The sequence below is a fragment of the Oryctolagus cuniculus genome, chromosome 12 (assembly GCF_051225735.1).
Source record: "Oryctolagus cuniculus isolate XC-2025 breed Fujian yellow rabbit chromosome 12, ASM5122573v1, whole genome shotgun sequence".
Classification (NCBI taxonomy): domain Eukaryota; kingdom Metazoa; phylum Chordata; class Mammalia; order Lagomorpha; family Leporidae; genus Oryctolagus; species Oryctolagus cuniculus.
In genome coordinates this window covers 102,445,445-102,461,014 of record NC_142878.1, presented here as the reverse complement: position 1 = coordinate 102,461,014, position 15,570 = coordinate 102,445,445, and the positions used below count along the sequence as shown (strand labels likewise).

The 15,570-nt window shown below is 43.5% G+C and overlaps 1 protein-coding gene across 3 annotated transcripts in view; it reads right to left on the bottom strand.

Moving 5' to 3' along the window:
- The window catches only part of ADAMTSL3 (ADAMTS like 3), a 410,995-nt gene that overhangs the window by 191,010 nt on the left and 204,415 nt on the right, over positions 1-15,570 (bottom strand). For all 3 annotated transcript variants that reach the window (XR_016217636.1, XM_008275279.5, XM_089309514.1), the window contains exon 9: positions 11,993-12,150. Coding sequence is in view for 2 of the 3 variants with exons in the window: in XM_008275279.5 (XP_008273501.3) it covers positions 11,993-12,150 (158 nt within the window). In the remaining variant the exon portion in view is untranslated. The remainder of the gene's footprint in view (positions 1-11,992; positions 12,151-15,570) is intronic.

Below are 15,570 nucleotides of genomic sequence, written 5' to 3'. Positions count from 1 at the left end.
CTAAACTGGTCCCATGAGTCAGTCACGGTTACATCAGCAATACCAACTTTGTGCCTTAAAAAGCATGATTAATAAAACTTGCTGTGAACTTCAAACAGAACCATATTAAAATGTAAATTTGCCTAGACTCTTTGCAGACATATGTTCCATTTAAAAGGATTGTTTTGATCAAAAATTAGGTTAAAATTATATAATTTACACTCTTTGCAACAGCATGATTCTGAAAAAAAAAAAAAATCAGTGAATTCATATATTTCCCTTAAGCTATGCCCTACTGGTGGTTTGAATCTACTGTTGTGATGAAATCTTCAGTTACAGGTCTTTTTAAATAATCTAGGAGCTGTTCAGAGGTTTATCCATGTAAAATATCTTCAAATGCCATAGAAATATGATGAATGTTATCATTCTTCCTTGGACAAGCCCTTGGCATTACCATTGAAAATTACTAATTAAGACAGTCTTAGTCCCAGAAGCAACCTATATTTGGATGTTTGTCCCTCAAATTCCAAGAACAATGCATTATATTAACATCTTTGGAGAGCAACATAGAAGATACAAAATGAAGAAAAACTATTAGCTAAATATATACAGTCCCTCTCTCTAATACTTGAAACTTAGAAAAAAATCAAGTTCCTTTAATCTGCAAGGTCTTTTTCTCCCCCAAAGGGTTTGTTGTTGTTGTTTGGGGATTAAGAGGTACAGTCACAACAGACCCAGCCAGCCATAGAAGGTAGGCTGTCCCCATTGCTCTGATCATCTCCACAAGCCCAACTGCCCCTGTCCCCTTAAAGGGGGAAAAAAAAACTGGGCATGAAGGGGCAACCATTAAAGTTGAGCACAATGCTGTTTCACAGCAAAGCAAACTTACCTTTTAATTCCATTCCATAAACCTTTTAAATATTCTTGCATTACCCCTGTCTGTTTCGGAAAATGAGTTTTACGACAACAATAAGGAAATGAATTCAAATTCAGCTACCTGATTTGGCCACTTCAAAATACTGTCGAGAATTTATAGAACAGATTTTTGTATAACAATAGACAAAGTACATATACATTTATGCATGTAACTTAGCTGTGAATTTTGGTAACTACTAAATCAATATTTGAACTACTTTAACCAAAAAATTCCCTCAACAGGCTACATTATAGGAAACTATGTAGAATTTCAAGTTTCTACCTTTGATGAGTGGCAAACAAATGAGATGGAGGGGCTGGCATTGTGGCGTATCGAGTTAAATTGCTGCCTGCAGCACCAGCATCCCATATGGGCACTGCTCCACTTCTGATCCAGCTCCCTAGTAATGGTCTGGGAAAGCAGCAAAAGAGGGCCCAAGTATTTGGGCCCCTAACAATGTGGCAAACCCAGAGGAAGCTCCTGGCTCCTGGCTTCAACCTGGCTCAGTTCTGGCCATTGAAGCCATTTGGGGAGTGAACTAACAGATGGAAGATCTTTCTCTTTCTTTCTCTCTCTGCCCCTGGCCCCAACTCCCATAACTCTGTATTTCAAATAAATAAATAAACTTCTCCAAAAAATGAGGCAGAATCTTGATTTTGAGAGGGATGATGAAATAGGTAGATTTTCTTTTCTGTTGGCACGACTATGGGTTGAGTTGTGTACCCCCAAAGATAACCCAGAAGTCCTTGCCCAAGACACCGCCGAATGTGATGTTATTTGGAAATAGGGACTTTGCAGATGTAACTGAGTTAAGATAAAGCCATATGGTGGGCCCTCTTCAAATATGACTGGTGTCCTTACAAAAGGAGGCATGAAAGCAGACATGCACAGCGGAACGCCTGAGGGGCAGCACACAGAGTTTTTCACAGCTCTCAGAAGGAGCTGGTCCTGCCAAGTTCCTGACCTTGAACCTCCAGCCTGCAAAACTATGGGACAATCCATTCTGCCACTCATGCCCTTGACTTGTGGTGCTCTGCTAACAGCAGGTTCAGGAACTGAACGCACGCCCTGGCTCTAACGCTGTGCCTCGCCATGTTTGGGAACAGGTGGGAACGGATCCACTTAGCCACTAGCTGCACCCCAAGGTGAGGCTGTAACACCTACTTTGGGAGAAAGGGGAACTGGTGGGCTCACAGCCTCTCCTGCCTGGACAAATTAGGAAAAGCACTACTTGGCGAGTAGGGAGCACAGAGAAACAGAAGTCAGAGCTTGCTTAGCTGAAAACAAGTAGAAAAGCAACCAGCAAATGTCTTCCTGAAGAAGCGCGATATATCTGCATAGAAGAAAAATGACTCCCTAAGAAGACAACTGACAGAAAGAGGACGACTTCAGGCCACAAAGAGGAGAGCATCCCACCCCTCAGAAAGTGGATGTCTGTTTTATAAAGAGAGGAAAATCGCCAGTGCCACAGCTCACTAGGCTAATCCTCCACCTGTGGCGCCAGCACACCAGGTTCTAGTCCCGGTTGGGGTGCCAGATTCTGTCCCGGTTGCTCCTCTTCCAGTCCAGCTCTCTGCTGTGGCCTGGGAAGGCAGTGGAGGATGGCTCAAGTGCTTGGGCCCTGTACCCGCATGGGCGACCGGGAGGAAGCACCTGGCTCCTGGCTTCAGATCAGCGCAGCACTGGCCATAGCAGCCATTTGCGGGGTGAACCAAAGGAAGGAAGACCTTTCTCTCTGTCTCTCTCTCTCTCTCTCTCTCTCACTGTCTAACTCTGCCTAGCAAAAAAAATAAATAAAAATAAAAATAGAGGAAAATCTACCAGTAGTAGCTAAAATTTAACCATGGAAGAGATGTCTTCATCAAAGCCACTGGGTTTTGTTTTATTAAATATGAGGGGGAATTCAAAAAACTCACGGAAAAGGTGTTAAGCATGAATGTTTAAATGTTTTGCACCAAAATCAGGTTATCTTTCAATTCCATTTTTCTGAGAACTTTTTGAAGAACTTTGGTATTCTCATGGGAATAACCTTAAAATTTATATTCACAAACATCTTCTCACCAACGCCAGTGTTCAGCAAATGCTCACTGAACAACTAACACCTATTTCACCTTGCAGTCAGTGAAGCAAGCTCGCAGCACCAACTCTGGGTTGAGACCCTCTACTGCTCCCTGGTGGCAATTTGGGCACATTGAAGAAGAAACATAGTCACTCAGGAGTTCATATACAAAATATCCGCCACACAGCAGGGCTGTGATAAGTGTCATCCATGAGAAACGAGTTATTCAAGAGAGCAAGAATATTCAGGATGAAATCCACTGGAAAAGGAAAAAGTGCCAACAGTCCAACTATGAAGATGCAGCTGCTTAAAGAATAGAAAAAAAAGGTTATTTTATAAATAGTGTCTAAGTTGCTAAACATCAGAATCTGAGAATTGACCATTATAAGACAATCCTAACATCCCACTGATTTCCATTTATGTGAGGACTTCAAAAAGTTAGTAGAAAATAGAACTCAAAGAGAAGTTTATATTGGTGCAAAAAATGTTGAAATCCATGCAGTTTTTTGCATAGTATGTATTTCTGAAGACTCCTCACGACCATGGATCTTACCACTTTTTGTACCAAAATAAACTTTTTAACTCCATTGTCCATGAACTTTTAGAAGTCCCCTCTGTGGGGAGCAACTCGGACTAGACTGTTACTGGAATTAAGACTTATTCTATGCATCTGCTCTCCCACAATATGGCGTTGGGAGAGAAGTAAACAGCTTCCGCACAGCTGCCTCCAGTTCAACCAATAAACTGTAGGACTGGCTCCTGATTGGAGAGCAGCGTACTCGGCGTGTGGGCAGCCAAGTTGGGATTGGCGGAGGAGGACTATAAAGGAGGAGAGAGACGGCATGCACGGAAGAACATCTAAGGGGAACGCCTGTGCAGCCCCCGAGAAAGCCGGCCGGCGGTGTGCCGCTCCCCTGCGGAAGTGGGGAATGTGGCCAGGGGGAACCGCCCTTCCACGGAGGTGGAAGGGATAGTAGCCAACCCGGGAAGAACCAGCAGCAAACCCGGGGAGGGCCGAGCAGATGAAAGAACAGCGCAGGGTCCTGTGTCGTTCCTCCACGAAGAGGGGGAGCGACACCCTCATATTTTACTCTATCTGTAAGAATGTAGTCGTTCTCAACAACCCATTTATGAAAGGCCCACGGGACAGGGTCCAGTTCAGTTCAGGCACTGTGTGAACGGGTGGTCCTCAGCCCTCCTACACGAGCACTGGGGAACGATGGTCAGTCTCCCCTACTGCATCCTCTCCCAGGTGGAAGCCAAGTCGTCCATGCTTATTTCTTCTATTTTATTTACTTTTCATTTATTTGCAAGGCAGAGTGACAGAGAGATTTTGTGTCCTCTGGCTCACATCCCAGATGCCCCCAGTAGGGCCAAAGCCAAAAGCCTAGATCTTCTTCTGGGTCTCCCGTGTGGGTGGCAGGGACCCAATTACTTGATCCATCCCCTGCTACCTCCCTGGGTGTGCATTAGCAGGGAGTTGGATCAGAAGCAGACGTGGGACTCACACCCCGGCACGGGACATGGACTACACCATAAAGCCGGTCCCACGTCCTCCATTTTCACACCAGCTGCTCCTGGTTGGCTGTGATGGAAACACAGGGCAGGCTGTCCACAGTGGCCTCACGTGCACTTTTCCCGTCCTCCTGAAAGTACAGCCGTAACTTGACTGTATGAGGGACCAGAAAGAGACGGATGCGAGCAAAGAGTTTCTGATCTTCGCAACAACACAGGCTGGGCAATACCACGACGTTCCAAACAAAGCAAATAAATAACTGATGGAAAAGCCTGTTTCCTAGAAACCCACATTATCTGGACAAACTCCAAAATCAGAGAAAAACAGCAAAGTCATTCTCCTCCATCACAAGTGCCCCTGATTTTTTGCCAAGGTCTCTCTCACCAAGCACAACACAACCACAAAAAAAAAAAAAAAAAGTGGTGGATATGGAAACGAGGCTCTATGTTTCTGTGAGTCAGACAGCTGTATGCGACATCCTCTTTGATAAATATGTGTGTTTTAAATCCCTTTCAGTCTATGGAGAGCAGAAGCTTCCAGGAGCCCAGGCCAAAGTCCAGAACTGTTTATGAAGTCTTGAGAGAACCAGCACGCAGAGACAGGGACACAGAGAAGGAGTGCGAATTCAGATACTGAACAAACAACATGTGGTTCAAGTGCACTCTATTAGGAGATGAATGTGCCAGTTGGGCCAGAAAGAATAACATAATTTAAATTATGAATCTGATAAATGAATGCATTCTTTTAAACATTTCAGGGGCAGGTATTTGGTCAGCAGTTGAGATACTCCGGGGAATATTCACATCCCATATAGGAGGACCTGGGTTCAACTCCCAGCTTCGTTTGCAATTCCAGCTTCCTGCAGGGCACACCCTGGGAGGCAGCAGTGAGAAGTCCCTGCCACCCATCTGGGAGACCAGGATTGAGTTACAGATTCCCAGCTTCGGTGTAGCCATCCCTGGCTCTTTGCAGGCATTTGGGGAATGAACCAGCAGATGGAAGATATCTGTGTCTGTCTGTCTATTGTTTCTGTCTTTAAAATAAAATGAAAAATATAAAACAATTTTAAAAACTATTTTCAGAATTAGATATTATACGTAAAACTAAGACACACACCCAGAAAGCATTTATCATCTCTGAAATGGCCATAATTGCTTTCATTATAAGATGTATTCTTACAAATATTTTTTAAAAACTGGGCATATGCACACAAATACAGGTGTGTGTGTGCGTGTGTGTACAAGGACATTTCAACAAGTTCATGAAAATTGAGTGTTATGAAAAAAGGATGCATGAGCTTCAAAAATTTTTTGCAGCAAAATAAGCAAATCTTTTAATTCCATTTTTCCATACATTTCTTGAAGTCACCTTGAAGAAAGTATATAGTTTGTGTATCTACATGTGTTTTTGTATGGACTCAATAAACTGCGTCTTTGAGTTCCGTCCACGCTGGTACTGTAATGTCTAGATCATCAAGCTACCATCTACTCAGTCGGACACCTCCAAATTGACTTGGGAAAAACACACAACCTGGGAAAACAGTAAGCCCAAGGGAATGAAACATGGGTTGGGTGTTTGCACGTGGATTGTCACTGCCTGAGGAAGAAGTGGCAAGGTCCTGACTACAATAAGGCAAACACAGAATCTATGCCATGACCACAGGCCAGAGAGAAGGAATGACAGACAGCAAGGATGGCTCCCCCAACCCTTCCTCAACTTGACTGTCAAGGAAAGATGCCAGCGCTGAGGGCCTGACAAGGAAGTCACAAACCCAAATGTCCGCCAAGGTTGGACAGATAAAATAAAAGCCCGAAGAGAGACAAATGACAACCAGCTCTGGCACTTCCAGTGCTAGGGATCCAAGAGGGAGTGGTGTGGGCCACGGCAACCCTGGAGAAGGAGCCCCCTTCCCCACCCCCGGAGGACGGCTGCCACCCAGCGGCAGCCAGCGGTATTGCTGCTAGGGTAAAATGCAAGCTAGAAGTCAGAGCTTCCCATTTTTATTTTTATTTTTTAAGATTTATTTTATTTATTTGAAAGAGTTACAGAGAGAGGTAGAGCCAGAGAGAGGTCCTCCATCCGCTGGTTCACTCCCCAGATGGCTGCAATGGACGGAGCTGTGCCGATCCGAAGCCAGGAGCCAGGAGCTTTTTTCGGGTCTCCCACGTGGGTGCAGGGGCCCAAGGACTTGAGCCATCTTCTGCTGCCTTCCCAGGCCACAGCAGAGAGCTGGATCGGAAGAGCAACAGCTGGGTCTCGAACCGGCGCCCATATGGGATGCAAGTGCTTCAGGCTAGGGCTTTAACCTGCTGCGCCATAGCACCAGCCCCTAAAGATTCATCTTTTAATTTTTTATTTGTTTGAAAGGCAGAGTTACAGAGAGAGAGAGAGAGAGAGAGAGAAGGAAATCTTTCCTCTACTGGTTCACTCTCCAAAGTTGCAACAACTGGGGCTGGGCCAGGCCAAAACCAGGAGGCTAGAATTCCATGTGGGTTTCCCATGTGGATTACAAAGACCCAAGTACTCGGGCCATCTTCTGCTGTTTTCCCAGGTGCATTATCAGGGAGCTGAATTGGAAGGGGAGCAGCCAGGTTTCAACCTGGCGCCCATATGTGATGCTGGCATCTCAGGCAAAGGATTAACCTGCTTGGCCACCACGCTGACCCCTAAAGCATCTTTTTTTTAAATTAATTAATTAATTTTTTTTTTTTGACAGGCAGAGTGGACAGTGAGAGAGAGAGAGACAGAGAGAAAGGTCTTCCTTTTCCGTTGGTTCACCCCCCAATGGCTGCTGCGGCCGGCACACCGCTCTGATCTGAAGCCAGGAGCCAGGTGCTTCTCCTGGTCTCCCTTGCGGGTGCAGGGCCCAAGCACTTATGCCATCCTCCACTGCACTCCCGGGCCACAGCAGAGAGCTGACCCGGAAGAGGGGCAACCGGGACAGAATCCGGCGCCCCAACCGGGACTAGAACCCGGTGTGCCGGCGCCGCAGGAGGAGGATTAGCCTAGTGAGCCGCGGCGCCGGCCATGCCTCCTGATTTTAAGTATTGACCAATGAAAAAGCAAGTTTCCAAAATGAAACAACATACTGTGCAAGATGACACTTGGCTGGTCACACTCCAGGCTGAATTGGGATTTGAGAAATTTGGATCAGTTAGTAACTCTCTGCTGGCAGGACCCACGGCTTACTGAAACACTCTTTGGCAAGTCAATATGTGGAACACAGTGCTTTTGAAGGTACTGAGTTTTTTCCCCCTTTTCTTCTTCTTTCCATATACAAAACTACCCAGAGTGAGCATGTGGGCTAGCAGTTAAGATGCCAGTTAAGATGCTCAGGTCCCATATCAGAGTGCTTGGTTTTGATTCCTGGTTCTGCTCTTGATTCCAGCTTCTTGCTAATGTAGACTCAGGCAATGGCTCAAGCAGTTGGGTCCTAGGGGCTGGCGCTAGCCCTAGTTGGGCCTAGTGGACTGGGCCTCCACAGGCATCCCATGTGGGCATCAGTTTGAGTCTCAGCTGCTCCTCTTCCAGTCCAGCTCTCTGCTATGGCCTGCAAAAGCAGTGGAAGATGGTCCAGGTGCTTGGGCCCCTGCACCCATGTGGGAGACCCGGAAGAGATTCCTGGCTCCTGGCATCAGATCAGCCCAGCTCCAGCTGTTGCAGCCATTTGGGAAGTAAACCAGTGGAAGGAAGACCTCTCTCTCTGTCTCTCCCTCTCTCTGTCTGAAACTCTACCTCTCAAATAAATAAATAAATAAATAAAAATCTTAAAAAAATAAAAAGAGGCAGTTGGGTCCCTGCCACCCACAGGGGAGATCTGGATTAAGTTTCTGGTTCCAGCCCTGGACCCAGCCTTGGTCATTTGGGGAGTGAACCAATGGTGGGAGCTCTCTGTGTCTGTCTGTCTCTCTTTATCTCTGCCTTTCAAATAAATAACTTTTCAAAAAATTTAAAATTATTTCTGGCAGTTGGGCCTATTTTCTTTCTTTGATTTTCATTTTGGAATTAGTTTATGAAAAAAGATAGGGCAAAAACACCTGACTAAATATCGTTCTTTTCACTTCTTAGGCATTTTTAAATTTGTCAGAAAAGTTTCAGATTGTGTCATATTGAAAATATTTGGTCACCAATTTCCCTGATGAACATAAACACAAAAGTACTAGCCAACTGAATCCAATAATACATCAGAAATATCATTCACCTGGACCAACTGGGATTTATCCCTGAAATGCAGGGATGGTTCAAAACCCACAAATCAACAAATGTGACACATCACATTAACAAACTAAAGAATTATTGAATATATGCAGAGAAAGCATTTGATAAAATAAAACATCTGTTTGTGATGAAAATCTTAAGCAAACTGGGTATAGAAGGAACATTCCTCAACACAATCAAGGCAATTTATGACAAACCCACAGCCAGCATCTTTCTGAAAGGGGAAAAGTTGGAAGCATTCCCACTAAGATCTGGAACCAGACAAGGATGCCCACTCTCACCATTGCTATTCAATACAGTCCTGGAAGTGTTAGCCAGAGCAACACATAAGAAAAAGAAATTGAAGGGATACAAATTGTGAATGAGGAAGTCAAACTATCCCTACTTGCAGATGACATGATTCTATATATAGGGAACCCAAAAGACTCCACTAAGATACTACTTGAACTCATAAAAGAGTTTGGTAAAGTGGCAGATTGTCGCTCCCCCATTCGCAGAGGAACGACACAGGACCCTGTGCTGTTCTTTTGTCTGCTCGGCCCTTCCCGGGTTGGCTGCCAATCCCTCCACCTCCGTGGAGGGGCGGCTCCCCCTGCCACTTTCCCCACTTCCGCGGGGGAGCAGCACACCGCCGGCCGGCTCTCTCGGGGGCTGCTCAGATGTTATCCGGATGTTCCTGGTGCATGTTGTCTCTCTCCTCCTTTATAGTCCTCTTCCATCAATCCCAACTCTGCTACCCACACGCCGAGCACGCTGCTCTCCTCCAATCAGGAGCAAGATCAGCTCCTGCAGCTCATCAGTCAAATTGGCGAGAGGCAGCTGTGTGGAAGTTGTTTACTCCTCTCCCAGCGTCATATTGTGGGAGAGCAGATGCATAGAATTAGTCTTAATTCCAGTAACTTAGTCTAGTCCGAGTTGCTCCCCACAGCAGATATAAAATCAACACACAAAAATCAATACCCTGTGTATACACAGACAATGCCATAGCTGAGAAAGAACTTCTAAGATCAACCCCATCCACAATAGCTACAAAAAATTAAATATCTTGGAATAAATTTAACCAAGGATGTCAAAGATCTCTACAATGAAAATCATGAAACATTAAAGAAAGAAATAGAAGAAAGCACCAAAAAATGGAAAAATCTTATATAACAAAAACCATGCCAGAGGCATCATAATACCAGATTTCAGGATATACTACAGGGCAGTTATAATAAAGACAGCCTGGTATTGGGGAAAAACATTTGGATAGACCACTGAAACAGAATGGAAACTGCAGAAATCAACCCAGGCTTCTACAACCAACTTATCTTTGACAAAGGAGCTAAAATCAATCCCTGGAGCAAGGACAGTCTCTTCAACAAATGGTGCTGGGGAGACTGGATCTCCACATGCAGAAATGTGAAGCAAGACCCGTACCTTACACCTTACAGAAAAATCCACTCAAAATGGATCAAAGACCTAAATCTCCTATCCAATACCATCAAATTATTAGAAAACATAGGGGAAACCCTGCAAGACATTGGCATAGGCAAAGACTTCTTGGAAAAGACCCCAGAAGCACAAGCCAAAATTGACAAATGGGATTACATCAAGCTGAGAAGCTTCCGCACTGCAAAAGAAATACTCAGCAAAGCAAAGAGACACCCAACAGAATGGGAGAAAATATCTGCAAACTATGCAACTGATAAAGGATTAATATGAAGAATTTATTAAGAGCTCAAGAATCTCAACAGCAGCAAAACTAACAATCCAGTTTAAAAATGGGCAAAAAAGACATTTTTCAAAAGAAGAAATTCAAGTGGCCAACAGACATATGAAAAAATGCTCAGGATCTCAAGCCATCAGGGAACTGCAAATCAAAACCACAATGAGATTTCACTTCACCCCAGTTAGAATGGCTCTCATTCAGAAATCACCAGACAGCAAACGCTGATGAGGATGTGGGGGAAAAAGTACCCTAATCCACTGTTGGTGTGAATGTAAATTGGTACAGCCATTGTGGAAGACAGTATGGAGATATCTCAGAAAACTGAATATAGACCCACCATACGACCCACTGATTCCACTCCTGGGAATTTACCCAGAGAAAATGAAATCAGCAGCACATGAAAGATTTATCTGTAACCCCATGTCTATTGTAGCTCAATTCACAATAGCTGAGATATGGAATCAACCCAGATGTCCATCAACATTATGGGATATGTACACACCATGGAATACTACATAGCGGTAAAATAAAAAAATGAAATCCTGTCATTTGCAACAAGATAGATGCAACTGGAAACCATCATACTTAGTGAAATAAGACAGTCCCAAAATGACAAATACCATGTGTTCTCCCTGATCTGTGGTAACTAATGGAGTACCTAAAAGTTAATCTATAGGAGTAAAGTTGACACTTTGAGTTGTGATGATTTTGAACAGCCATTGTCTTGACTGGTGAGGAACAGTTTTTTTCCATATTATTTGTTGAACTCTTTACTTAGTGTAGGGTTCACCTTATGTGCATAAAGTTTATTGAAAATAGATATTTGTAAAAGATAGGAATGGATATAGGAGAGGGAAGAGGCAAAGGGTGGGAGTGCAGGTGGGAGGGCGGGACAGTGAAGAACCACTATGTTCTTAAATTTGTATATGTGAAATGCATGAAGTTTATACACCTTAAATAAAAGGTTTCTAGGTGAAAAAGAAAAAGAAAATACTTGGTCACCATCATACACATTCTTTGAGTGAGGGAAGATACTCCAGGTTTACCCAGAGAAGGGGCACAGGTTCCTGGTTCCAGAGAGCAGAAGTTCTCCTGAAATAGACCTTATGACACGTGCCAACCATAGAACATTATCTGGGGAAGGAAACCCTGATCTGAGTCAGCCACACATTTTAAGGTGGAAGGAACAATCCCTTGTAAAGCAAGATAGGGAGTGAGTTTCTCTCAGCTCCTTTGCAAAGAAGACATGCAAGGGTACAGGGCTAGTTCAAAACAGGGTGCATTTAACCATTGGCCATTTTCACCAAACTCCATCCAGAGGTTTAAAACCAAACACAGCAACTGGGAGTTATAAATACAAAACCAGTGTTTCCCCTGTAGAAACAAAGGTTGTTTCTTAACTATTAGAGCTTTGGAGCAGACACTTAAAGAGATAAACAGGTTTTAGGAATGGGCTTCCAAGACGGAAATATCCATCATCCATGCTCTCAAAAATAAAACGCTGACTGATGATCTCCTGATGGACAAACTCATCTTAAAATCAAGCTGCTCTGGGCTACAGATTCATGGAGTTTATGAAGAGAAGCATCCTACCTTGAAGATGAAATCAGCCATCAGAGGCCCTGCAATCTTGAAGGTTTGCCTCTCAGAGCCCTTCTGAAACTCAACCGTTGTGTTTTCTATCACGAAGACGCCGGGACTACTAAAGCTGTGTTCTCCTTTGCTTCCTTGAAGTGTTTTGGATTCTATGACTACAATGTAAAAATAAAATTTAAGTTAGAGAAGGATCCCAATGGCTTTCTATCTCAAGAGATAATTTGCCAAGTGTGAGGGCAATGTAAGGTACCAGCACAATGACATAACACCCACTCAGTCTACACTCATTGATTCACGTTGCTAGAGGAGATGTGTCAGATGCTTAGTTTTCCAAACAAAGGTGCCAGCAAAGGTATAAAGAGAAAATTTTTCTTTCTTAGAGTTCTCAAAATTGTTTAATACTCAAAGTAAAGCTAAATTTACTCACTTTACTACCTTTTCGGAAGATCTTAAGCTTGGTCTTTGATTTGGGCAAAACCAGCTCTCCCTTGCGAGTGCTATCCTTTTATTGGAGCTTGCTTTTATAAGAACTGTAGGGCTTTTAAAATCTACAGAAAACTGCACAATTTGAGCAAAATAGCATTTCTATATCATTTAAATGATTTCTTTCTTCCCTTTTTCTTTTTCTTTGGAAAGAGAACATACTAAGCAGATATGGTCAGAGGTTAAGAGGATACGTTCTTACTATTTGCTGGACTCTTTACTTAGTGTAGGATTAATCCTATGAGTATAAAGTAAACTGAAAGTAGATCATTGTAAAAATCAAGAGAGGGAATAAGAGGAAGGAGGAGGAACGGTGGGAGTGTGGGCAGGAGGGAGGGTGGGGTGGGAAGTATCATTGTGTTCCTATATCTGTATATATGAAATACATGAAATTTGTTTACCTTAAAGAGAGAGGCTATGCGTGTGTGCATGTGTGCATATATATATATATATACATATATATATAAAGTTTATATATATACTACTTTTTTAAGGTAAACATATGTGTATATACATATAAATATATATACACACACACACACTCACACATATGGCTAGGTGCTGGAACACCTACATTTCTGGCCCACCTCTTTCTCTAACTCACTGCCTTGGTATTCATGGCCTTATTTCTAAAATGAGGACTCAAAGAAACCAATGCCCTATGTCCAACTCTCCTCTGAAACCCGCACTTGATCCAGTGGTGTTGTAACAGTCAATTCTCATGGACAAAGGCCACAGCAGAACCCAAACTCTATTTGGTTTCCAGCTTAAAAATGGGAAGCTATAAAAACAAGACGAAAAGGACCAGCATGAGGAAGCACCAGTCCCCAGGCTTCTAGCTTTGGTGGTTTTCATTTGCTGCATTTTTTTTTCTCTGCTGCTGGAGCAGCTGCAGGAGCTTGCCTGCTCTGGACAGACTGCTTCCAGGCATCCGGAGACACCCCGGTTATTCCTCGCAGGCTGGCTGGGAACTTTTCTGGGAAAATTCAAAGGCTGTACATGAGTGACATGATCTGGAGTAATCATTAGCGGTCAAAGAATAAAGCTGGCTACTTTCAGGCACACAAAATCCCCACCACGTTGGCCCTGATCTCCATGACCGCGGTGGATTTTTGGAAAGTGTGAGATTACATTCATTTCCTAGTTCCAATGAAGATATAAAACTGAGTGTTGTAAAGTGAGTTGTCAGTAAAAAAAAAAAAAAAAAAAAAAAAAAATATGAGATGGGAACCTGGAGAGAAGTGGGTCCTGCCCTGGATGGGCTGATTCTCAGAAGTAGAGGAGAAAAAGCAAGGAGCATCAAGATAATATCAAAACACACCAGGCTGGGGCCGGTGCTGTGGCGTAGCAGGTAAAGCTGCCACTTGCAGTGCTGGCATCCCATATGGAGGCTGGTTCGAGTCCTGGCTGCTTCACTTCCGATCCAGCTCTCTGCTATGGCCTGGGAAAGCAGTAGAAGATGGCCCAAGTCCTTGGGCCCCTGCACCCATGTGGGAGACCTGGAAGAAGCTCCTGGTTCCTGGTTTCAGATCTGTGCAGCTCCAGCTGTTGCGGCCAGTTGGGGAGTAAACCAGTGGATGGAAGACCTCTCTCTCTCTCTCTCTCTCTGCCTCTCCTTCTCTGTGTAACTCTGATTTTCAAATAAATAAATAAAATATTGGAAAAAACACCAGGGAGCTGGACATAATCCATCCTCACAGCAGGTATACACAACACCAAGTTTCTCAATGGAGAGTTGGTCTAAAGCAACTTGTTTATGTTCAAGTAGAGTGCAATAGATTCCGTGGCTGTGTTGGGGGGGAGGGATAGTAATGGTTTCACCACTGTGCTAACACCCTATATTCTAGCTTTCTAAGTCTCACTGGGATGCTGGATTGCAGCGCAGGGTTTGATCTGGGAAGGTCATTTGGGATGAAGGAGGAACAAGGAAAGCACTTCTGTACATTGGTGTTTTGTTTTACAGTCAATGTTGAGTTCATTCCATTATTTCAAGTGTGTTTAAGAACAACTTAATACGTTATCCCTCTTAGTATTTTTTTTGTTTGTTCTACTTAATACTTTTGGTTGAATACTGTAATCAATACACAGTTACTAGTAAGTGTTGAAACTTAACTGAAAAGTGATCGCTGGTAAATATAAGAGTGGGAATAAGAGAGGGAAGAGATGTGCAATTTGGACATGCTCAAGCTGACTTACCCCAAACGGTAGAGTTAGAAACATACCAGGGGATTCCAATTCAATCCCATCAAGGTGGCATGTACCAATGCCATCTCACTAGTCCAAATGATCAATTTCTGTTCACAATTGATCACAATGAGAGGACTAAGAGCCAAAGGGAGCACATAAACAAGACTAGTGTCTGCAAATACTAGCTGATAGAATAAAAAAGGGAGAGAACGATCCAACATGGGAAGTGAGATACACAGCAGACCCATAGAATGGCAGATGTCCTAAACAGCACTCTGGCCTCAGAATCAGCCCTAAAGGCACGCAGATCTGGCTGAAAAGCCCATGAGAGTATTTCAAGCATGGAAAGCCAAGACACTCTGGCAAAAAAAAAAAACAAAAACAAAAACAAAAACAAAAAACAAACAAAAAAAAAACAAAAAAAAACAACCTAAATGAAAGATCTCCACGAGTGAGATTCCAGTGGAAAGAACAGGTCATCAAAGAAGGAGGTACCTTTCTCTGAAGGGAGGAGAGAACTTCTACTTTGACTATGACCTTGTCTAAATATGATCAGAGTCGGTGAACTCAAAAGGCTTCCATAGCCTTGGCAACTCATGACAAGAGCTTAGGGTGATTACTGATGCCATAAACAAGAGTGTCAATTTGTTAAGTCAACAACAGGAGTCACTGTGCACTTACTCCTCATGTAGGATCTCTGTCCTTAATGTGCTGTACATTGTGATTTAATGCTATAACTAGTACTCAAACAGTATTTTTCACTTTATGTTTCTATGTGGGTGCAAACTGTTGAAATCTTTACTTAATATATGCTAAACTGATCTTCTGTATATAAAGAGAATTGAAAGTGAATCTTGATGTGAATGGAAGGGGAGAGGGAGAGGGAGAGGGGAGGGTTGTGGGTG